The sequence below is a fragment of the Ascaphus truei genome, chromosome 1, assembly GCF_040206685.1.
Source record: "Ascaphus truei isolate aAscTru1 chromosome 1, aAscTru1.hap1, whole genome shotgun sequence".
NCBI lineage: Eukaryota > Metazoa > Chordata > Amphibia > Anura > Ascaphidae > Ascaphus > Ascaphus truei.
Window position 1 is genome coordinate 149,638,092 of NC_134483.1, and position 25,000 is coordinate 149,663,091.

The 25,000-nt window shown below is 47.7% G+C and overlaps 1 protein-coding gene across 3 annotated transcripts in view; it reads left to right on the forward strand.

The window, feature by feature from the left end:
- FREM1 (FRAS1 related extracellular matrix 1) overlaps positions 1 to 25,000 on the forward strand; it is a 204,673-nt gene that overhangs the window by 121,068 nt on the left and 58,605 nt on the right. For 2 of the 3 annotated variants that reach the window (XM_075595856.1, XM_075595864.1), the window contains exons 22-25: positions 3,692 to 3,833; positions 20,904 to 21,099; positions 21,451 to 21,715; positions 24,907 to 25,000. The exon at positions 24,907 to 25,000 is cut by the window's right edge and continues 321 nt beyond it. In XM_075595856.1, coding sequence (XP_075451971.1) covers positions 3,692 to 3,833; positions 20,904 to 21,099; positions 21,451 to 21,715; positions 24,907 to 25,000 — 697 coding nt within the window. Of the gene's footprint in view, positions 1 to 3,691; positions 3,834 to 20,903; positions 21,100 to 21,450; positions 21,716 to 24,856 lie in introns of all 3 variants that reach the window. The other variant, XM_075595870.1, reaches the window with a different exon arrangement.

The window sequence follows — 25,000 nt, forward strand, 5'->3', positions numbered from 1 at the left end:
ATGAAAATATTAAATGTGTGAGCACATTCACATGTCTTAGACAGGTCTGCAACCCTGCTTTTCACCATTATCACCTAGCATACAGTGCTTCCACTGCAGCAAGGGATTCTGGGAAATGACATGCAAATGAGCACACAGTGCCACCTTTTGTCTTAAAGCCATTATTACATGGCACCCTTAAGCCAATGCTCGCTGTTTAGCCTGGGATGAGATGCAAAGCCAGTAAACCCACTCACAGATAGACTGTTTCAACCTTGTGGGTCTCATCATTGTAAGGTTGGTTGTACTGACTTTGCAACTTAAGACTTTGGGTAGGTCTTCACCACACATTATTTAGGTTATAGTGGGTGAAAAGGTGACTAAAAACCCTCCACCGTATAGCACACACACACAATCAAAAGACCAGAGTTGACATTGACTAGAAAATTCAGAACAGTCCTACAAAATTCAGGAGAGCTGGCAACCCTACTCTCAGAAGGATAATGGTATAGAATAAAAAAGAAACTTACTTTTACAATAATGCAGTATCTCAGAAATGTGGAGGAATTATGTAATTGCCAGTACAACAATTGGCTATAAATCCTCCTAATTGTTCAACTTCCAGTATGATCTCACAACACATTTTTTTAATGGGTTAAATTACAATTCTATTATATATACTGTATATCAGTATATCTTGAAAGCGCGCACAAATAAAAGCAATTTGTTAGCCACAGAACGGTATCATCTATTCCTTTTTGATTATTACCGCTTGGCTAACACGTACATACATACATATATTTACATATATATATATATATTTATTTTTTACGGGAATCGAAGAAATCCGCAGCACTCACTCTTCAATGTACAAAATACAAAGGTTTAATCCATCAAAAAAACATCAGGGGTAAATACAAGAAAAATGGACCTCCCGGTCCTTTCTCAAGCCCCTACGACATTGTGCATCACACTGGGTCTAAATATAGTGCCTGAAACAATTTGGCACCAAAACGCTGCTAGCCCCCCTATGGTGGTCCAACTAGGCAGGGCCGCCAACAGGGGGGGGGGGGGAAGGTACCGGCATCCTAGGCCCCCTGTGCGGCCGGGCGCCAGTTAATTAAATTTAAAGAATTTTTTTTTTTTTTAAATGCCGGCGATTCCCTGTGCGCATGCGCAGAGCCGAGGTCCTGGCGCACATGCGCAGGGCAAGCAGGATGTCCGGCCTGCTGCCTCTGGCCCTGCTCGCTCCCCCCCCCCCCCCCGCTCCCAACGTGCGATGGAGGGGAAGCACCAACCCAGCTTCCCCCGCGCTCACATCCTGTCCCAGCCAGCCAGTCTCGCCCTCCCAGCCGCCAACCTCCCGTGCACCCCGCATGCCCCCCGAGCCCACCTCCCGTGCCCCCTCCCCTGAGCCCACCTGTCACCCCAGGCAGCTGCCGCTGGGATATCGGGGCAGGGGGGAAGCGTCTGGCGGCAAGGAAGCAGGAAGCAGCACCCACCCAGTCAAGGTAAGTCAAGTCACTCAACCCAGTCACTGTCACCCTGTCACTGCCACCCACCCAGTCACTGTCACCCACCCAGTCACTGTCACTCACCCAGTCACTGTCACCCACCCAGTCACTCAACCCACCCACCCAGTCACTGTCACCCAGTCACTGTCACCTACCGAGTCACTAACCCACCCACTCAGTAACCCACCCACTCAGTCAGCCACCAAACCCACCCAGTCACCCACCCAGTCACTGTCACCCACACAGTCACTGTCACCCACCCAGTCACTAACCCACCCACCCAGTCACCCACCCACTCAGTCACCCACCAAACCCACCCAGTCACTGTCACCCACCCACCCAGTCACTAAATGTTATTCATTAACCCACCACATCATGAATATAAATCTATGTCAAAAAGAGTGCTACTGGGCGTGGCAAATGTATACAACAAAAGACAGGGGTGCCCAATGCTACATCCAATTGACAAAACATATAAAGTAATAAGTATAAAGTTTAAATACTTCAATGATAATAATATTATTGAAGTATTTAAACTTTATACTTATTACTTTATATGTTTTATCAATTGGATGTAGCATTGGGCACCCCTGTCTTTTGTTATTCATTAACCCAGGTACCCACCCAGTCACCCACCCACCCAGTCACCCACCCAGTCAGTCACCCACCCAGTCACTAACCCACCCTGTCAGTCACTAACCACCAATCCACCCACCCTGTCAGTCACTACCCACCAATCCACCCACCCTGTCCGTCACTAAACTCACTAACCGTCACTAACCAAGTCATTAAAAGTCACTAACCCACCCACTCAGTCACCCACCCAGTCACTGTCACCCACCCAGTCACTGTCACCCACCCAGTCACTGTCACCCACCAGTCACTAAATGTCAGTCAATAAAGTAACCCACCCAGTCACTAACCCACCCACCCATCCTGCTCCTTTCATTTGTCCTGGGCCCCATTATTTCTGTTGGCGTCCCTGCAACTAGGACACTGTGTATGTATTACCTCTGTGTGTAAAAAAACGGAACTCTCCGTCCTGCAGATCTATAATCAGGTCAGGTAGAATGCAAACTCTCAGTTCAAAGTGCTCCACTCACAAAGTGCTTACAGCCAATTCTACAATACTGTAAGTTTAAGCCCATACCTTCATTCCCCCTTCCCAAGATCTGCAGGACAGAGAGTTCTGTTTTTTTACACACAGTGGTCATACACAGTGTCCTAGTCGTGCCACCATAGGAGGGCCAACAGCGTTTTGGCGCCAAATTGTACTGTTTCAGACACAATATTTAGACCCAGTGTTATGCACAATGTTGTAGGGATTGAGAAAGGACCGGGAGGTCAGAAACGTCGCTCCATTTTTCTTGTATTTACCCCTGATGTTTTTTTGATGGATTAAACTTTTGTATTTTGGACATTCAAGAGTGAGTGCTGCGGATTTCTTTGATTCCCGTCCTATCTATTTTTGTTGCTGGCTGGTGATCCTGGCTGCACTGCTAGCACCCGGAGTAATAACATAAGTTATTTGTCTTGCATTGACTCATTTAGAGTGCCCTGAACATTTTTGTGATTTTATATATATATAGAACACAAAACTATCTACAATAGACAGAAGGCGCAAAAATAGGTAGTATAGGAAATTAAGGTACAAATGTACAAATTGGTTAATGGGTCTTTCGTTCCCCTCCGATGTGCAGTCTTTCCTCTCCTCTTCTCATTTCCGTGACGTCAGGCCGCCTGATGTCATGGAAACGAGACGAGGAGAGGAAAACCGCGAGATTTGGGCTCAAGGAGTCTAACAGCTATACCTGAGCACATCATAGGGGAAAGAAAGACGCTGTGTCTGTTCATATGTTTGTCTGATTGCCTATGTGGTGGCAAACACCCACACTGCTGATTTTACACTGTAAGTAGCTCACATCTGTTGTGCAAATATACCTTTTTATCAGTACTTCACCATATGTGGCTATTTTTCCTGTTATTCACAGGACTATACTCCATTGGGATCTATTTACACAACAAGGACTCCATTAACTAATTTGTACATTTGTAGCTTAATTTCCCATACTACCAATTTTTGCGCCCTCTGTCTCTGTTGTTTTGTGTTTTATTTATATATATATATATATTTATATATATATATATATATATATATATATAAATTAATTAATTAATTGCTGTTTTTTGTTTTCAAGAAATTGTGAAGTAGTGTTGAGCATGGGCGAAACGTGTATTATTTCAAGTGCCATTCTGTCAGCAGAAGATAAGGATACCTCCAGGGAGAAAATGTACTATGTATTTGAGAAGAATCCAGACGAAGGGCAGCTTCAGATGAAGGTTTGTGGTATTTGGATTCTCAAATAAACGTGTTCTCTGCTATGTATGCAGTATTTGTATTAAATATGGGCAAGTTCACTGGTTTCACTTTGGAACACATTTTCTAAACCAAGTCAAATACGATCCAAAACCTAGAAAAGGTTCGAATTTCTGTTTTGTTTTAACATATGTATTTTTATAATAAACTGGTGGAACTTTGTGGTTCACAAACAAAAAATTTTTTGCGAACTTATGCTTAAAAGATTGGGAAAAAAATAGAAATGTTAAAACAGAAATTAATTAAATAGATTCTACTCCCTAAATTATACAAATGAAAAAAAGTATATATGACAGTGTTTGGTGGTACAGTGTGATGCATGTAACACAGCACTTGTTTCTCTGTGGGCAAGTGAGCACAATAGCCATATTTTTACCTTTTCGACTAAGTTGTATTTTCAGTTTCACCGCAATATGTGTTTTACTTTTGTGGTAAGATTTTCACTTGGAAAGAGAGACATTTTTCCACATATAAGTAAGCTGACAGTTGATGCCAAAATAAAACTATATATATATATATATATATATATATATAGCTCTGTTTCCCCCACCCCTAAGTGAGATCAGGGGGGTGGCTGTAAATAGCTACTGGTGCTGCCCTTTACCTGTTGGCTCACAGGAGCCTAAGCCTCCGCCGCTGGGAGCCTGGGGTGAATTACTCTTATAAATGGTGCAGTGCCTCCACCTCTGAGGGATCCCAACAGAGTGGAAGCAGCCCCTCACAGGACACAATTACAATGAACCACACAGCGTTGTAAAAATAGAAAGGGGCTTTACTGTAACAGACCCACAATATAACAGTTACTATATAGGCAACAGACAATAACATTAGCAACAGTATCACTCTGTACCCCTAATAATACAACCACCCGGTCGCCTCGCAGGGCTATAACCCCACACCATGTACCCCACATCGTGTCCACAGCACCCCAAAGTCCCTCACCAAACCTCCCTGGTATGTGAGACAGCGCTGCCCACAATGTGTTTGTACTCTGTTGGTGCACTTAGTTACGATACCTGCCCAGTGCGCCAGCACCTGGGCCCGCTGATCTCTTCGCAAAGGATCTGCCGATCCGCGATCTCCTCAGCGACGGGATCTCCACGCGAGAGCTGTCCGCTGGGGAATCCCACTCTGCAACATTCTCTCTCTTCTTAGGGGTCTGGTCTCAGACCACAACCATCAGGGCCGCGCAGCACTGCAGTTGTGTCCCTGAACTCTAACTTACTGCTAAAGGGCAAAGTCCCTAACTACAAGGGCCTTCCCTACAGCAGCAACAAACTCATACAATGTCTCAGTGCCTAGCTGGGGGCCTAGTGGATTATGGGCCTAGTTCAGTGGGTCCCTGACCCCTGCACACACAACCTCCCCTGTCTCACTCCCAGCTCTTACTGACTCATGTGCTCCACTGTCAGCTTCCTGACTCCACGCAACAATGTATCCTTTCTGGCAGAAGGATCTCCCAGCCCTATTGGATGATTCACGGCCACATAGTTTCCTGTCCCTATCTACTCTGGGGCTTGTAGTCCCTTGCAGGCCTCTTTTGCATTGGGGCCGCATGCGCTATGTATCCTGCGCTTGCGTGACATTGTAATGGCCACCGCTAACTGCGCATGCGCGACTCTGTGCCGGCCCTGCGCTATGGAGCGCCTCTGCTGCCACTGATCCCTCACTGTAATGGCCACCGAAACGCGTCTGCGCATGCGCGAGCCTCCGCGAAGGCGCGGACACAGCAAAGATGGCGGCGCCCTGTGGAGGATGCTGCCGGTGAGTCCGTCGCCCTCCCCGCAACATCCCCCTGGCACAGAAGGTAAGGGGTGGGGAACGGAAGACCGAGGGACCAGAGGGGACCTGGTTACATCTATATATATATAGCCCTCTTTCCCCCACCCTCTGGGAAATGTGCTGCTACCACTGTGTTATGTGGCTACTGTATCATACCTGGTTGGTAAACAGGAGGCAGGAGATCTCAGCGATGGTATGGAGAGGACATCAGGACAAGCGCATAGTGGTTCTTTAGTGGTCAGCGCCTCCAGTCCAAGAGGATCTGTAGGCTTCTGGATGAACCTCATGGACACTTCTTCTTTCACTAGTCATGCTTCAAGGACTACAACAGTTGTTGGTATGGCTGAGGTTTATTTAGTAATGAGGTACATGCACTGGATCACATATCAACTGTACCCTATCCCCTAGGAACTAGGTCTCAGTCACTTCTCTAGCAGAAGAAGTCTCTTCAACATCTGCATACTCTGGCATCTCTTCCAGAAGACCTTCACTCTCTGATGGCTATCCCAGACTCTCACCCCACTAACCCTTACTCTACTCTATAGATACCTATAACACTCCCCTCCTTCCCTCGGGAATGGCAAGTTAGCTGGCCTATTCTTGTCATAGACCCCCTCATTACAATGAGAGCTACTCCTGAACTTTATTGCTCATACCTTCTGAACAATATAACATTACACACTGAACGTTAGAACAGACCCCACAGGAATCATGCCCACACTTTAAAGGGACTTACAGTGGAACCAAGGCCAGGGAATGTTATTCGAAGGAGACCTGGCTACAAGCTTTTATATATATAGCGCACTTTCCCTCAACCCCTGGGAGATGTGTGGCTACGGTGTGTGAATGTGGTGCAATACCTGATGGTGCCCAGGAGATCTGAGCCTCCTCTACTGGGAACCTGGGGTGTACCTGAGGGATGCTTGGTAGCGCCTCCACCTGTACGGGATTCTATAGTGTAGAATGACCCCGTTACAGGACACATATAAACAATACACAATTTTTTTACTAATGACATAAGAATAATCGTACACAACATACATTAGTGCCACAAACGTAACACTAGGCCTCGCAGGGCCATAGCCCCTCAAAGTGCCTCCCCAACACCTTGTCCATACCCCGGTGGGGTTTACCCCAATATACTGATGTGCTCCTGGCACCAAACCATCCCAGTGTCCCCCAAAGAGCCAACCCACCCAAATGTGTGAGACAGCGCTGCCCCACTAAAGTGTTGAGTTGGTGCACTGGTGAGTTGGGTACCTGCCGGGTGCTCCCACAGCCAGGCGCACAGATGGTAACGATGGGATCCATGGATCCGGAGTGAGGAACCGCGACGCCTCCGCCTCTATGTTGGATGGTGTCACCATGAAGAATGTCCTTTGCTGTAGGTGGTGGCTCGGTCCCAGACCACCTAACACCAGGGCGCAGCCGCGTCCTGTCTGTGCCGCTATCTCTGGTGCTATAAGGGCAGTGTCCCTAACTACTGGGCCTGTCTCTGCAGCAACCACAAGCTGAAAGGAGAGTCGGGGCCTATCTGGGGCCTAACAGGGTGTATCTGGACTAGTGCAAGTGCCACAGACACCTGCACACACAACCTACCCCTTCCTTGTCCCATATCCGACTGCCTGGCATGTCTTTGCTCACTATATGTATCTGATTCTGTGCAGGGAATCCTACAGCCCTATTGGCTGCTCTGGGCCACCTGATCTCCAGCCCCAGTGCATTATGGGGCTTGTAGTCCCCCCTGGAGCCCTGTCAAGTAATTGGCCGCGCTCATGCGCATATGCGATCTTCTGGCAATGGGCGCTTTCCTGGAACCAGGGTCACGAATGATGTATGAATGATTCCAGTAAGCTCAACTCATGTCCTCCCTCTTCTAAAGCATGACAAGTCCTTAATGTCTTTCTTAATTTTATTGCAGGAGTAGAAAACACAGGAACTTGTAGGTGTAATGTAGGTAGAGAGTGCTTCTCTATGTGGGATGCTTCTATGGGGTTAGACTATGGTAAGAGAGAAAGGCCTTACCAGGGGTGGATGCAGACAGGTCTGTACACACTGTTCTCTAGGGTAGAAAGGAAGTGAGGGGCAATGTGGGTAAAGGGAATAGCCTTGGGACAGACCATCTTGAACAAACAGGAGGGGGGCAGACTAGCCCATACTGAGAAGCTCAGAGGTTGCTGTAGCAACTCACTGGCTGCCTGCTCACAGGCAGAAAGGGCAACATATTGATACATCACACAGGCACGGTGTGTGTATGTGGAACCAATGCCTGCAGCTGAACTTAAGGAGCTCACAAGCAGAAGGGGGGTCGGGCAGGAATGTGATTCTTGTTCCATGACACTCCCCGTCTGGTATCTGGAGATACCACTATATAACTGGAATATGTGGAACATATGTGCAATGCATAACAAAGATAACATCACATTCTCAAGCAATACAAGAGTCCATGTCCACATAGCGATGTGACACCGGCCGGTATCACTGGTATCAAGGTCCCATGGCCAAGGTTCTTTGGCAAAGGATGCAGGGTGGATGCACAGCTCCAGGTTTGCTGGTTGCACCACAATGTCTTTGTATAAAAGTCTCTGGCACTGTTTCCTTTTAGTCTTGTAAGAGAACAGTCCTTTCGTCTCTGTAGTTTCACCCACAGAGTGTATCCCCTTGTAGGTACACCAGCCGTGGCAGCCTGTTGCTCTATCACCTGGCATTTGGCAGAAGGAGAGGGCTTTTGGCTCCTTGTGGGAGCGGATTACTGTCCCTGGAAAACTGGTTGTCGAATGTAATCCACTGAAGGGGGCGTCGTTCAGGGAGACTCCCTGAAGCTGAGCGCTGGGGTTGAACATTACCCGGATTTGATCGGGTTCCTGAGGGTGGTAGGCCCCAGGTGATTGGAGGTACCGACATTCTTCGCCTTCCTCCATTAGAGGTGCTGGCTTTGCGTGGCCGGTAAAGAATATCTTCTGGATGAAGACCACAAAGTTGTTTTTGGTCCCTGGTTCCCTTTGTGGGCCGCAGAGGTGCGAGGTGAACCTAGAGATGGCATGTTCTCCATTGTTTGGGAAGCGCCTCCTTGGTGAACGGAATGGTAGCGGAGTCACCCGACTGCTTAGTCCGTCTTTAGAGAGCTCCTTGACAGTTAACCTCGGGAATCCTCTATCTTCCCTCGATGGTGTTTGTTTGTCATCGTTCCTTGTTGTCTGGAACGCTGTGCTCCGTAGTTCATCGGTACATTTCTCTTGCACGAGAACATCTCCGCGTAGTTTGGTGAAACGCTTTTGTGTTTCTTTGTTGACTGCCATCGGGAGGTTGTTTTCTCCCTGGACATGACGAAGAACAGTCTCTTTTGTCCTTGTAAATCCTTTTGGGAAATGTCTCTGCAACTGTCCCCTCTTACGTGTTTGAACGAACAGTCCTTTTGACACTGTGGCTTCGCCTGTGGGGCGCAATCTTTTGTGGCTATGCCAGCCGTGGCAATTGGTTGCTCTGTTGCTTGATACTCTGTGGGGAGGAACAACTGTACGTCTTAATTGTGCCCTTGCTCGCGGGAGCATTGTCTGATTGTTTGTTGTTTTTAAGACGATCCCTTTGTCGGTCACCTTTGGGAGGTTACTCTCTTCCTTCGGTGGAATCGACTCATCATCTTGGCTGTCTGGACTGCTGAGCATCCTAAGCCATTGTCGCATCCCATCAGCGTGAGGATGTCTTTGTTGGTCTCAGGGGTATGACCTTGTCTTTCCCCTTCACTTGGACCTTCGGTCACTTGGAGATGGCCAAGACATGGTTCAGAGAGAGATGTGTGTCCACATTCTGTCACCTCCATTCTGCGGGCATCAACGTAGTCTTGCCCGTGCTCTTTGTTAGTGCACGAGTTGCCCACTATCACCCATCCTAGGTCGAGTCTTTGGGCGTATGGCGCGTTGTGGGGTCCGTTATGCTGTTTACGGACTTTATGTACCCTCATGATGTCCCTACCGAGCAGCAGCAGGATCTTGGCGTCTTGTTCCAATGGCAGGATGTGGTTGGCTATTCCTTTGAGGTGGGGGTAATGGAGTGCCACGTCTGGTGGTGGGTATCTCATCCCTGTTTGTGGCCATGTGGTTGCACTCGATGAGTGTGGGAAGGGGTATGTTCACTTTGCCGTCTATTGAGCATATGGTGTAGCCATTCACTCTTCTCCCTGTGGTCTCCATTTGCCCTGCGCACGTTCTGAGAGTGTAAGGAGAAGCACCATCTTGTATGTTAAACATGTCGAAGAACTCTGACCTGACCAGTGATCGGTTGCTCTGGTCGTCGAGGATTGCGTACATCCGAATAGCCTTCTCAGGTTGTCCCTGGGGGTGCACTGCGACAAGGCATATTTTGGAGCAGGACATTTTGTCACATTGTTTTCCGCAAACCTCAGTGCGCTGAGATGTGACGGATGTCGACTCTCCTTCTTCTTTCTCCCCGCCATGCTCCACTACGGAGGATGGGTTCTTGAGTTGGTGGAGTGTCATCGCCTCTGGGTGTAATGCTGTCACGTGCTTGTCACTCTCGTGCATTTGATCTCTTCTTTACAGTCCCTGGCTAGGTGAGTCGTGGAACCGCAGCACTTGAAGCAAACTCCGAATTCTCCAAGTAACCTCTTGCGTTCCTCTAAGGACTTCATCCTGAACCCAAAGCACTTGTTGAGTGGGTGTGGCTTCTTGTGTATGGGACATTCCCTGTTTGGGTCCCTTGGTTCCTTGTCTCCGGCGACCGACTGATCGGGAGTAGTTTGGGTCGTGGGAGGCACGTCCGTCCTGCGGGCCGAGATGGGTGTTTGGGGGTTACCATATCTCGTCGCTGGTCTCTCGTTCTTCAGGCTGCTCGCACTGTATGTGGTTTGCGCACCTAAGATGAAACTGGGATCGTTCCTTGTCCTTGCCGCTTCGCGGATGAAGCTCACGAAGAATGAGAATGGGGGGAAGACAACCTGCTTCTCCCTTTTGTATTTGGAACCTTGTGAAAGCCACCTTTCTTGGAGGTTGAAGGGTAGCTTCTCCAGGATGGGTCTCACTCCACGAGCTGAATCTAGGGCGTTGAGACCTATTAAGGAATGGTCTTTCCTTGCGAACTCCAGTTCTTGCAGCAGGTCTCCAAGATCTCGTAACTTCGAGTAGTCTTTAGTTGTGATCTTGGGGAAGCTCTCGATTCTTTTGAAGAGTGAATCTTCGACTGCTTCGGGGCTGCCATAGGACTCTTCTAGCCTTTCCCACACTAGGTCAAGACCTACTTGGGGTTGATGCGCGTTTGCCGTCCGAAGTCTCTGCGCTTGCTCCCTGGATACGTTCCCCAGGAACTTGACTAACAGGTTGTGCTCTTCCCTTGCTGAGAAGTCCAAGCTGTCGATTGCGTCTTTGAACGTGAACTTCCACGTCCGGTAGTTCTCAGGGCGGTCGTCGAAGCTGATGAGTCCTGCGTGCACCAAGTCGCGCCGGATCATGTACTTGGCTATGTCTGTCAGACCTGAGACATCGGCGCGTTTGCCCCATTCTGAGGTAGTTGCTGGGACGGTCTGTGCGGTCGCCTCTTCCTTGGCGTGGATGCGTGATGGCTGCTGGCCAGTGTGAGGGGCTGTTTTCTCCCGCGTGGGTGTACCTGGATTGCGAGCCTGTTGTGGTGCATCCGTGTGCGCGCTGGCGTGTGGATCACTCTTGTGGCTGTGGCTATCCCAGGCAGCATGTGCCATTGCAGGAACGGCATCTTCTCCTCGTGGGCCTAGCAGGTCTTCGGTATCTGTGGGGTCGCTCCATCCGTGTTGAGATGGTGCGCTGGTGTTTACACTGAAGAGGCTCCTTACGTAGTCTTCAGTGCGTCGGGCCAGATCCTCTGAGGCAATCCGTCTGTACGGTTGCTCCCCACCGTCCTGTTGCGCGGCTGCTTCTAGGACTTCGGCTTGGGCTATAGCGGCGGCGGCTTCCTTCTCTTGATTAAGTGCCTCTAGTTCCGCATCAAATTCGGCCTTCCTACGCGCAGTGGTTGCTGCAGTAGCGGCGGCGTTAGCGGCGGCGTTAGCGGCAGTAGCGGCGGCGTTAGCGGCAGCTGTCTGTTCTTCCTCTTCTATGCGCGCTCTTCCTGCTCTTATGGCTGCTTCTCTGCGACTATATTCGGCCCTGGCACGTGCGGCCTCTGCGGTGGCTCGTGCCTTGGTGGCGTTCGCGCTTGCGCTGGACGCATTAGATTGTGCTGATCTTGCTGACCTTGATGAGTGTCTGGATGTGTTTGAGCGCTGCGATGTGGTCTCCAGGAGGAGCTCTTTTCTCTCGCTTTGGGCGTCTGCGATGGCGGTCTGCACGACGCCATCGCGCTCCAGGTCAATCGCCTTTTGCAGATCGCGTTCCCGCGTGCTGTCTTCTGTGTTAGTTCTTGTCAGATAGGTGAAATATGCCTGTGACAGCGTTACGTAACGTCTATGGCTTGACTTAATCTGAGTGATAGCTTGCTTAATCTGGGTTTCTTGATCGCTAGCACTTGCGACATTACTTATCTCACGATCAGTGTCCTCCCAGGCCTTCTCTAATTTAGCGCGGTGCGCTTCAACGTCAGTTTCATATTTTTCGCGGGCCTTTTGTGTCAGTGCGACTTCTCCGTTTAGGCCTTGCGCCTGCCTGCGCCTGTTGCAGTTGCGCGGTGGTCTCTGTGTCTGAGTGATCGCTCTCCTGCGTGATGTCTGGTCAGGCTCTGAGTTCTGCCATGCTGTAGGTGTGTGTAGGCCTTTTGCCAGTGCGTGTGGCGTGCGGTCTTTTACCTTGTCAGCGAAGGGCGTCTGTCTCAGATGGTGCCGAGCGGTGTCCTGCAGCGTGTAGCGTTGGGGTAGCTGTACTTACAGGTGTCCGTAGGCTCCTCACTGTGGGGCTGAGCAGCGGGTGGACTCAGACAGAGAAAAAGGCAATTAGTAATTGTGAGAGAAGCACTGTTTGTTGCAAGGCTGCCGTGCAGTTTGAGCTACTGGTTGTCTGTGAAAGCTGCAGACTGTGTGCAGTTGCAGAGGCTGCCCTGTGTAGTCATGGAGTCTGGAGTAGCAGCTCCTGTGAGTGTCTGTAAGGCACAGATATCTTTTCACTGTTCTGTTTAAACTGCTGCTTGTTTTGCAGAAAGCTGTAGCAGTTTGCTGTATAGCTGTGTAGAGCTGCACTTTTGTAGCATGAAGGCTGTGAGTGATAGCATCTGCGTAGACCTCTAATACACGGTCTCTCTCTTACTTTCCTGGAACCAGGGTCACGAATGATGTATGAATGATTCCAGTAAGCTCAACTCATGTCCTCCCTCTTCTAAAGCATGACAAGTCCTTAATGTCTTTCTTAATTTTATTGCAGGAGTAGAAAACACAGGAACTTGTAGGTGTAATGTAGGTAGAGAGTGCTTCTCTATGTGGGATGCTTCTATGGGGTTAGACTATGGTAAGAGAGAAAGGCCTTACCAGGGGTGGATGCAGACAGGTCTGTACTCACTGTTCTCTAGGGTAGAAAGGAAGTGAGGGGCAATGTGGGTAAAGGGAATAGCCTTGGGACAGACCATCTTGAACAAACAGGAGGGGGGCAGACTAGCCCATACTGAGAAGCTCAGAGGTTGCTGTAGCAACTCACTGGCTGCCTGCTCACAGGCAGAAAGGGCAACATATTGATACATCACACAGGCACGGTGTGTGTATGTGGAACCAATGCCTGCAGCTGAACTTAAGGAGCTGACAAGCAGAAGGGGGGTCGGGCAGGAATGTGATTCTTGTTCCATGACAGGCGCCGGCTATAGGAACTCACTGTGCGTGCGCGAACTGCCCTGCGCATGCGCGGCCACATAGAAAATGGTGGCGCCCTGCAACGGGAGCCGCCGGTGATCCGCTCACCTCCCGGAACGCCGACACCACCTACTTCCTCCCCACACTGCTGGCACCCGTGCTACCCGCCGCGCTCCCATCTGCAGCAGAGGTTAGCTGAGTTGAGGGGACTAAAAGGGGAGCCCAGAGGGGGACCAGGGCTATAATCGCCCCTTGGTGAAACCCCAACATCCTAGCTTACGAACATTTAATATAACATAACAGTATAACCACACAAATTATATAATAAAAATGCTGTTACAGGTGTCACAACTTAGCACATAAGCTCAATTCTACATTAAATTTTACATTTGAATGAACATTATGATAATGGAGTGACCACTGCTGAGCCTCATAGTGGGGTGCCCCAATTTGGTCATAAGTCATCCGATTGAGTGGATGCCTAGCTCTCTGGCTTCACCTGAACAGTTCTTCAGCGACTCTTTCTGGGGAGTAGTGCACACAGTCCTGAGGCTCAGCCTCTCCCATTGAGGGTGTAAACATCTCTACAAATTCTCTCTGAGTATAAAGCATGGGCTTCGGGAATACAATGGTTGACTCGTTGGAGCCACCCTTGTAGGCATTGTGCGTCGGGGCCCTTTACCCGTAACTCCTCCGGGAGGTGCTTCATGACTTTGGGGTCCCCTTTCAGAGGGTCCCTCCATAGGATCCTCTACAGTCTCGTTGACGGTTTCTTCACCGTCGGCATGATCATTGGTGGTATCAGAGATAGTTTCATTTACAGTCTCTTGGCTAGCTTTGGATTGTTCCGGCTCACTGTCCACTGGTGTAGCCGGTATCTCTGGTTCATCATCTCTCATTTGTGGGATAGGGATAAGGTGGTTATGGTGCCAGACTCTTACCCGGCCATCCACTTCTTTTATATGGTAGACCAGGAGGCCCGGCACCTGTGTCTCGACCTCAAAGACACCTTCACGCCAACAGTCAGCGAGTTTATGCTTCCCGGGAATCCCTAGGTTGCGGAGAAGCACAGCATCTCCAGGACGGATTTCCCGGTGCCTGACCTTGTGGTCATAGCGCCTCTTATTTTTGGCGTTGAGTAGGGCACTGGTCTTCTCGGCTTGCTGGTAAGTATGTTTCAGGTTTTCCTGAAGCCTTTGCACGTATTTGAAGTGTGTTGCGTTGTGTATCCCGTCTGTTGACACTCGCAGACGTACATCCACCGGCAGCCTGGCTTCTCGCCCAAACATAAGAAAGTATGGGGAGAATCCCGTGGACTCGTGTCGGGTACAGGTGTACTCATATACTGGGGCTTCCACATGTCGGCTCCACTCTGTCTTCTGAGCAACTTTCAATGTGCCGAGCATGTCCAGCAATGTCCTGTTGAATCGCTCCGGCAGAGCATCACACTCCGGATGGTACAGAGTTGTCCGGGACTTGATGAGGTCCATGATTTTCAGTAGCTCCTGAATCAGTTTGCTTTCAAAATCCTGGCCTTGGTTGGAATGAAGGTGGTTGGGCAGGCCATAATGCACAAAGTATCTTTCCCACAGTATCTTCGCCACCGTGATGGCCTTCTGTTATTTGGTCGGGAAAGCTTGTGCATATCGCGTGTAATGGTCCGTGATGACCAGCACGTTACAGATACCTCGGGCATCAGGCTCGATGCACAGGAAATCCATGCACACCAAGTCCATGGGACCCGAGCTCTTACAGTGAGCCATTAGTGCGGCCACCGACAGGGTTGAGAGCAGGGATAACTGTCTGGGTCAGACCGATACTGAAAGTTGGGCCCATTCGGAAGTGAGATGTGACTTCTGTGATATCTGCCAGCTGAGCCCTCCTCTGCTGTCTGGCTGGGCCGTCCTGCAGCCCCTCATAGACTCATCCTCTGCCACTGGAAACTGTAGTCCTGGGCCCCAGGAAAGCTGTCTGCGGCCCGTTCGGCAGACCTGTGAGCGGCAGATCAAGGTGAATGCAGAAACTAACAGAGTGCCAATTTAGAATAGTGATGCTTCAAAGCAGCACACATGTCAGGTACCTGTAAACAGTAAATAGGTGACAGAGAAAAAAAGAGGCACAGGTAATTTGAGCAGTAGAAAAGGAGATAACATTAAAATCAAGGTGATCACGTGGAAAAAAGTGAATGAGGGACAGAAAGCCCAAGATATAAGGAGGAATGTACTAAATAGTCATCACAACAGTTAAATATATATTTTATCTGGGGATACCACACATCCCTATGCCCCATGTACCTTTCTGGTCTGTGCTGAAGTAGGGAATCCTAGCGGTGAGTCGCACATGTGTTTTCAAGGGGAGATTTTGCCAGAGCAATGAGTCTCAATGTATCCGAGAATCCGACCTGGTACATTTTTAGGGTATCCAACAACTCTGGAACCCGACTACCTAGACACATTCTGACAAGACTTTGTCCGTAAACCCCCCCTTGAAACTCATAGCCCTGCAATCTCTGCTTGCTGGCACACCAGAAAAGGTAAAAACACAAAAATTCTTTGTCGCACATTTTTACAGCATGCACTAACAATCATTGGGCTCAAGAGCTGACACTCCCGAACCCCAATACATGGATCAGAGGTAACCAGACGGGCTTAACCTTTATTGTTGAGCCTAGTTACCCCGTCACAGTCCTTCACGTCTATCTCAACTGTTTCCTGACAGCTCTTTTCTGTCTGATGTCCCTGTCGTACTTCCACCGCCCCCAAGTCATATAATATTTGTAGGCCTCCCAAATCGTATCCCCGTATTTGAAGAGGGCAGAGCAATGCTGTGGCTTCTTCTCCTCAGTTAAGCTGGCCAATATTGTGAAGGCCTTTAACCAGTCCCCAAACGATTTGGAGGCCTCCCTTCTCTCCTCAGCCACCTCCGCTTTTTCATCCTTCTTTTTATCTGACTTTTCCGGCTCCTTATTCTCCGACAATAATATCAGCAAATCCATGTACTCCTCTTTCCATACCTGCTCCTTAACTCTCACCATCAGGTGCATCCCCAGCTGGCTAGCTAAACAAAGATAAGCATCCCTAAAGCTAGCTTCATCCACCCCTCCCTCCTTTTTCTTGCCTTTGGTTGATGCCACCCTGTCCATGGAACCCAACACTGGTGCCGCCATTGTAGCCACCCGCTATCCCTTCCGCCACCATGACTGCTAAACCCACCCTGCACTAATCCCTCCTTACACTGCCCCTACTACCACCAAGGGCACTGGCAGGTGCCCCACTAATGGCAGGGGCACAGCCCTGTGTGCATAACTCCTGACCCTTGCCCATAACCACCCATCACACCACCCCCTATTGCCCCCCATACTCCAACCACTGATTGACTCCCCCCCTGCACCCAAGTCACCCTTTCCTTGCTCTCCCCTCTTCCATCACTGTAGAAATTATTCCCCCTCCTCCAGCACCCCCTGCCCTTATGCCTACCCACCTCCAATCCTTCCAGTGACTACTTATCTCCTCGTCCCCTCATGCCTCCTACAGCCCACCCCCCCTGCACTAAACCTGTATTTGACCCTCCCCACCCCCAATACCCATCTAAGCCAGGGAGGAGAGGTGACCACACCCTCCCCTTCCCCATGACCTCCCCTCCACTACCCCCTTCTCCCCCTCATCTGATCCCCCACTCTGTTGTTCCATCCCTACCTGTCGCCCTTGGAGCTACCCTCTATGACATCCCCAACCTACTCCTTGTCCCCCTTCCTACCATCCACCCTCTCCTGTATTGACAACTTCCGCCCGTCGCTCCGAGGCTGGCCTGGTCCTCTTCTGTCCTGGCACCCCTCACCATACACTGTCCTGTCCTGGTACCCCTTGCCATTCACTGCGCACTCCTCTCCTGACCTGATGGGCTCAGCGGAGGCTGGGAGTGCTCCTGCCCCAGCCATTCCCTGCTGCAGGCAATGCTCCTTTGCTCCCTGCTGCCTTGGGCGGCCACGTCATCAAGCCAAGCATCGCTCCACCCCTCATGATGGGACAAACCGGGGTAGCATTGCCACCCAAAGCCACACCCTCTCCCTCTCCTCATGTTGCGGCCTCTCCCTGCTCACCGCCCTGCGCCCAGATACCTCTATGCCTCTGCCTAGGCCTGTGCCGCCGCTAGGGCATGCATCGTGTGAGCTGGCCTCACCAATAGCCAACTCTGTCGTCTTGTCTCCACGCCGCTGGACGATCCCCTGGCCGATACGCATAAGCAATTCCTTCCTAACTCCAACATTGGCAATCAGATTTTTTGCTGGATCAACATCCTTCCCATGTTTACTTATTTTATATATCCCTGTATATTTTTACTTTCTAAAAAGATGTCCAACATTTTTTTTAAAGACATCTATTGAATCTGCAATCACATTCTTCATGGGTAATGAATTCAACATTTTAACTGCCCTTATTGTAAAGAACTGTTTCCTTCTTTGCCTGTGTAATCTCCTTTCCTCCAACCTTAAAAGCAGCAATACAGGTTTCATTTATTGTTTTTTTTTCTTTGTTTTTTTTTTATGAACTGTGTTCATTTTGTCTCTACGGACCCTTACTTCCAGAGATACTTACCTTAGTAAGAGTGTTACTGTCTATGCAGCGAGGGAACTGTGTGCCTAACAAGATGGTGGCGTTAAAATGTCCCATATCTCGTGGGCCAATAGGAAGTTATGACGTCATCCGGTGTGGCTTCCTATTGGCCCGCGTGACTGGGACATTTAAACTTCACAGATACCGACACAAATGCGGACGTAAGTATCTCGGAAAGCAGGGGTCCCGGGGGCTAAAATTAACACAGGTCCGCTCTGGAGACTGCCTGGTTCAAACCTGTAATAATTTGTTTTTAAATGAAGCTTGTATTGCTGCTTTAAGGGATACCCAGTGTCGTTACTATTGCCCTTGGGGTGAATAGTTCTTTTGAAAGCTCTATATATTGAAAGCTCCATATACTGAAATGTATTTGTATATACTTATCATATCCCCTTTTAGACACCTTTCTTAATTTAAATACAGTATATCTAATTTAGCTAGCCTCTCCTCATAAGTCAGGGAATTCTATCAAGATTATAGTGGAGTAAAAAGAATAGTGCAAGAAAGAATAATGAAAGACATGGACATAGAACAGAGATGGTGGAAGAGTGAAATGAAAATATAGAGGAATAAAATTAGGGCAGACGGAAGAGAAAAGTCATGTTCAATGTTTGCATCTACAGAGATTTATAATATCACCCTCCCAATACCCATGGAATTGCTGACTGGACTGGGACAGCCTTGGTATCTAACTAATTGTCCTCTATTTTCCCCTGACAAATATGACGAATAATGTTGCACTGTTGTGTGGCTTTAACACAGCAGGGGTCCCTGGCAGTCCCATTCAGTTTGAATGGGACTGCCGGGGACCCCCGCTGTTAATCCGATGGGCCATTAGTCTGTCTGCAGAAATGTCACTGAAATGTTGTAGCATGTACCCAGCATGTACCTGGGTCTAGTTGGTTATTGCCCCAGATTTGTTTTAGAATACTTGTCGGCACTACAGTATATTGACTTGAAGAGCATTCCAAACATGAATAGATTCTGAACCATCTTATTCTATGGAGGTCGTACGGATGTGATTCTAGAGAGGACTGAGGAGGAAAAGCTATCAATTTTTGTCTTCCATCCCATTGGTTGCCATATAACTCTTTGTGTAAATTGTTCCCTAATATTTTCTAAGAACACACATCAGGTTGTGACTGGGGTTTTTGGCAAGCACTGAATTCGTCCATAGGAGAGGCAGCATTGCCTGACAATAAAAGAAAAATAAATGTAGTGTGACTGACTCAGGAGTTGAAACTCTGGAGTGACATTTATTTGGTCAGACACATGAAAACATAGTATATTTAAAACGGTGAAATACATTTAGCATTGACAGCCCCAATGTCATAAAGAAAAGAAAATGTCATTGATATTTTTCAGATACCATAGAATAGACTTTTTTTACGCTGGATGTATATATTTAATTCTCAACATGTAGTTCAAAATTCTGGTAACCATATTAGTGTTGTACAATTTAAATCTGTCAGGGATTATCATTACCTTTTAATGGGGTGCGCAAAGTTTTTAACTCGCGCCCCCCCCCCTGCCTCCTTACCTTCTGCCTCGCCCCCCCCCCCCGCCTCCTTACCTTCTGCCTTGCGCCCCCCCCGCCTCCTTACCTTCTGCCTCGCCCCCCCCTGCCTCCTTACCTTCTGCCTCACGCCCCCCCTGCCTCCTTATCTTCTGCCTCGCGCCCCCCCTGCCTCCTTACCTTCTGCCTCGCGCCCCCCCCGCCTCCATTCCTTCTGCCTCGCGCCCCCCCCGCCTCCTTACCTTCTGCCTCATGCCCCCCGCCTCCTTACCTTCTGCCTTGCGCCCCCCCCGCCTCCTTACCTTCTGCCTCGCGCCCCCCCGCCTCCTTACATTCTGCCTCGCCCCCCCAGCCTCCTTACCTTCTGCCTCGCCCCCCCCGCCTCCTTACCTTCTGCCTCGCTTTACCCCCCGCCTCCTTACCTTCTGCCTTGCGCCCCCCCCCCGCCTCCTTACCTTCTGCCTCGCGCCCCCCCTCCTCCTCGACTCTGGCGTCAAATGACGTCACGGGGTCATGTGACGTCACGTTACCATGGCAACATGATGTCACGTGACCATGCGGCATCATTTGCCGCTGGTTACCATGGCGACGCATCACCAAAGATCAGGTAAGTGAAGTTGCAGAGGCCTCACGCGATCCCCCCAGCACTTAATTTCTGTTCCCGCCGCGCCCCCACTAGAAATTCTCCCGCCCCCCCTGGAGGCCGCGCCCCCCCACTTTTCTCACTGCTGCACTAGAGATACCTGACAGGTATGCTAATAGGAGTAATTACAATATACTTTGCATATATCATTAGCATATCTCCCAGGTATTTCAGGTGTACTTTCTTTTGAGCACATGTGTTTCTCTATGTGTGGTTCCAAGGTTGGTCTGAGGGGATATATATAGCACTTGGGACTCTAGCAAGTCCTCTCCCCTGTATTTCAGTGCTAACACCACCTTTAGGTAAGAAAGGCGTGACGTAAATCATGTTAAGCTAACGCAAGGCAGTGATAACATGACATTAATCCTATTCTAATGAGATCAGTAACGGATGGGTTTTTTGCATGTAATTTGTTTTGTGGATTTGCGTTAATCTCAGGCAACATAATGTCTGATACTGATTTTGATAACGTGATGTTAAGAGTCCTGACTTAACAGTGCTTTGTGCATCGGGGCCTTAGTAGTATTCTGTGCCACTCTGTACCATCACACTTCGACTAATTATTGTATGCTGCACGTATTTCTGTTTTGCATGAGACTGAAGAAAAATAATGTTATGGCCTTGATTGTTAATCTGCATATATATGTACAATGTAATGTTTGATCTGCAAAAAGGTATAATATGTAGGTTGATACATCTCGGTAATGATTATCTATCTCTCAGGTACATCAAAACTGGGTGATCCTGCAGGCTGGGATGAAATGCACTCAGGAGGATATTGATATGAACCTTGTTAGATATGTGCACACAGGAACGATTGGGTCAAAGAGCCAAGACAGCTTTACGTTCCACCTGTGGGATGGTGATAACCGATCACCAGAGCTCCACTTTCACATTAAAGTCAAGGATATGGAGAAAGGTGAGGTCACACTGAAAATAATGCTGCTTACAGAAGGTGCATGCATTGTGCATTAGCAACACTTAATAAACAATTGTGTAATAACTATCACTTGCTATAGTTTACTGCATACAGTACGCAGCTTCTCCTAAATGTATGTTTGAAGGCAATCAAGCACTGATCATTAAATGCCCAAAAGTGACCAGAGGAATAAAGTGGGTTGTGCAACAGTAGCTGCTGGGTTAAACATGTTACATTTAACTGTAATTACATCACATATTGTAGAATATCTACAACACCATCAAGAAGGTGGTAATTGTGAGAAAACCATGACACAAACATGTTTGCGTCTTCTTTTGTCATTCTGCACAGGAGACATTGCAGTATTTGTGAAAACACTTAATGTGTCAAAGGGAGACAGAGTCATCTTAACTACAGATGCCCTTCTTGCCACTGACGGGATGGATAAACCTGAGGAGCTACTGTATATGCTGTCCTCACCACCTCAGTATGGGCAGATTGAATATGTCAGCCATCCTGGCATTCCCATAACAAGCTTCAGTCAGATGGATGTTGCTGCTCAGACTATCTGCTATGTCCACAATAGCAAAACTGCAGCAACTGCTGATATGTTCCAGTAAGTGCCTGAATTGGGTAGCTTCTTCTGTTTGTCTGTTTAGATTTTGTTGCCACAGACTTTTCACTTTTTACAATGTAGATATATTTCAATATAGAATACTGCATAGATTATCAACAGAAGCAGTGTGATAAGGAGGCAACAATGTACGTGCATCGGTCAAATTGGGTGCCCAACTTTGATCCTTGGCAGACTTTTGCCATTTAATACATCACAGATCACCTCAGCAGGGAAGGGGTTACATTTAAATTGTCTAAACCCTGATAATACTCTGAAAATTGTCAGATGTAGGTGTCAATCTATCGCATATCCCAAATCTATGCCACCTTCAGTAGCGCAGTACTTTTGTCCACACAAGGATTTTCACCAGGAATAATCTAAGGAAAACAATCAGACAGCATGCTGTCAAATGGGCTTATTCCCATAACTGTGGTAAAGCCAATCAGGCCACTGTCACATTTTAACAAATAACCCCCAAAATGTACCAGATTAACACTCATCCATCAGAGACAGACGCTTCAGAAGACCGTTGTCCCCTGTTACATCAGTCATTTATAACAGGAGGAGAAATTTGATTTATTGTAAATTATATTTTCAATGCGCCCAGTAATAAAAATGATCAATTCACAACATTAAAAAAACCTAAATGAAACAAGAGAGGAATTTTGAGCGGTAAAGGCCGACGTCAATAATCCTATCAGAATTAATAAGCAAAAATTGGACAAACAAAGCATGATCACTAATGGTTCCCTTCGGTGGGCCCTGCATCTGGTAACAGCACTATTGCACCTGGTGTTACTGTGTAATCTCACAGGAGATTGTCACCGGTCCAAGTTAGTAATATAAAACCAGTATGGACAGGCTTGTTTTTAATGAAAAAAATAATTAGGAGCCCTAAAACAAAGACTCGTTAATTTTTAAAACTCTTTTAATCAACATTTCTTGCTGCTACAAATCTGGCAAAAGACCCATGGTTGTTAACCTGGTGTTCTTTCCCCGACTGCATTCTGTGGCGGGCCAGAACAGCCGGGGCAACATTAATTAACGGGTGTCTGAGCGATCAGATTTTATGTTTCACTACTGCACTTTCTCTGAGTCAGAAATATGACTGTGTATTGTCTGATGCTTCTGGGTTGGAAGAAGAATGTGGCACTGCTTGTTTGGACAGATGACACCGAGTGATTAGCAACCCCTGACACCAGGTGCCGGCAGGAGAATGCCAAGAAGAGATGTGAATGTCCTCCATTTTGACACGCTGGCTTGATTCTGCATTGAATTGGCACTATTTACTGCTCTTGCAAAAAAACATTTTTTGCTCTTTATCTTTTCGAATTCCATGACAGATGGCAGCCTCTGCAGCCAGTTCCATCACCATGGAGCTGCAGGCAGCACAGAGGATCTGTAATTTTCAATTGAAGTTGCATCTCCTGCTGAGCACCTAGGACTTCTGCTCCCAAATTTTAACTCTTTCAGCTCAGGAAACTAATTAGTGGTTGTGTTGTTTGTAGTGCAGAATTCTAGTTGCTCTGTTGTTCCCAGAGAAGTAGAGAAGTAGAGATGTGTTGCATGCTTGAATATTTTTTCATGGATTGCCAAAAGAGTTCTTCTTATAACGTGGACACAGCTTGCAAAGCCTTACAGATAGCTTATTTAGGTGGGTGCTCTGTATATAGTATTTACATCCATGCAGAACTGTCTTGTTGGTCCACTGAAGGGTATCCCAGTCTGCAGCCTATCTCTATTTGTCAGGTTTTAGTTTTGTTCAACTTGTGAGATGTCAGTGTGGCTGCATAAATAGTACTGTACTAGATTGGAGGATAAAACTTTGATTATTTCATTCTTTGGATCCCATTTGTTTAGTAAATGATTAAAAATAAAAATGTTCACATTGCAGTAAATGATTCCTTCTATCAGTAGACTACATATTGTAAGATGGTTAATGCAGGGAATGGGTGGTTAGCCTTGTAGGGGGCTATGTTGGTGCCAAATTCCAGCAGAGCCTTTTCAGATTTTCAAAGTACCTCCAATTATGTAACCATTGACACTCACATCACTCTAATCCTTACTTGCTATTGTGTTATACAGTTTATTTTCACGGAAAAGGCTTCCTTAATATGCACAAGGCAGTCACCTTCCATGGACCCAGTTGCTACCTCATCCTTTTTATCAGGGAAATAATTGTTGCCAATTGCCTTGCTTATAAAATGGCCATCTCAGTGCATATGACTAATACATTTGGAAATGTCTCTTTCATTTGACTCTTACAGAGATTGGTTTTCACATGAGCCAGTATAACTGCAGTGTTGGGACATCAGATGTTAGCAGATTGACATTCAATGAGTTGGGTTACTGCTTTGTTTTACCCTAATGTTTTTGCATTTCAAGAACCTACTTTCAGCAAAATGTAGGGACATAATGGTCAATATAAAAATATATTCAAAAACAGACCTCTATGGCACCTAGAAGACTTTGAACCTGGATCTATTCAGATGTGGCTCTTCCTGTATCCACTCCAATCCTGACGGTATCTTTAAACCTCAGAAAAAGGGAGACCAAAAACAGGACATGCCACAATAGTACATTACTATAGACAGATTTAAACTAATTATCAGGGATGACTTGGCAGATGGTAAATAAACAATTTAATATTCCATATGGATGCAATAAAAAAATTGTAACAACAATCTAGAACATAAAAGGTGTACATTTGTACCCAATGGACGTTGATCTTCTTTCCTTCGCCGAGTAAAAATTGGAATCCTACTCACGGAAGGTTTCTAGAATATACGCCTTATTCAGTGGGTTCCTCTGGCAATCTGGTCCCGGATCTGTAGCTGGAGTTTGATGCCGGTGTCTCTGATTGGCCTCGCGGTCAAGACTTCACTGACTCTCCCCTGATGACGTCCCTTCCGGCTTTTCCTGGCTACAGGGTCCTCGCTGTAGCACAAATCACCCTTTATATAAAAATATACTTGTTATTAACTATTAAATCACCTACATTTATTTATTTTTTCATAGAAAACAAAACACATTAGCTCATTAGGCAACTTTAGCTTCCAAACAGTTATATAGAATTAGGGTGTCAGAGCCAACTCAAGGAAAGCCTTTGAGTAAAGGTATATTGTCATTTCTTTTGTGTAGATGGGGAAACAAGAACACATGCTGAAGGCTACCTTGCCTCTTTTTGCCAGATTCCTTGTCAGCAATGGGCTGCGAACAAAGAATGGGACCCTGAACATCGCACTGGAGACAGCAGACCGAGCTCTTCCCATGTTGTCCAGGAAT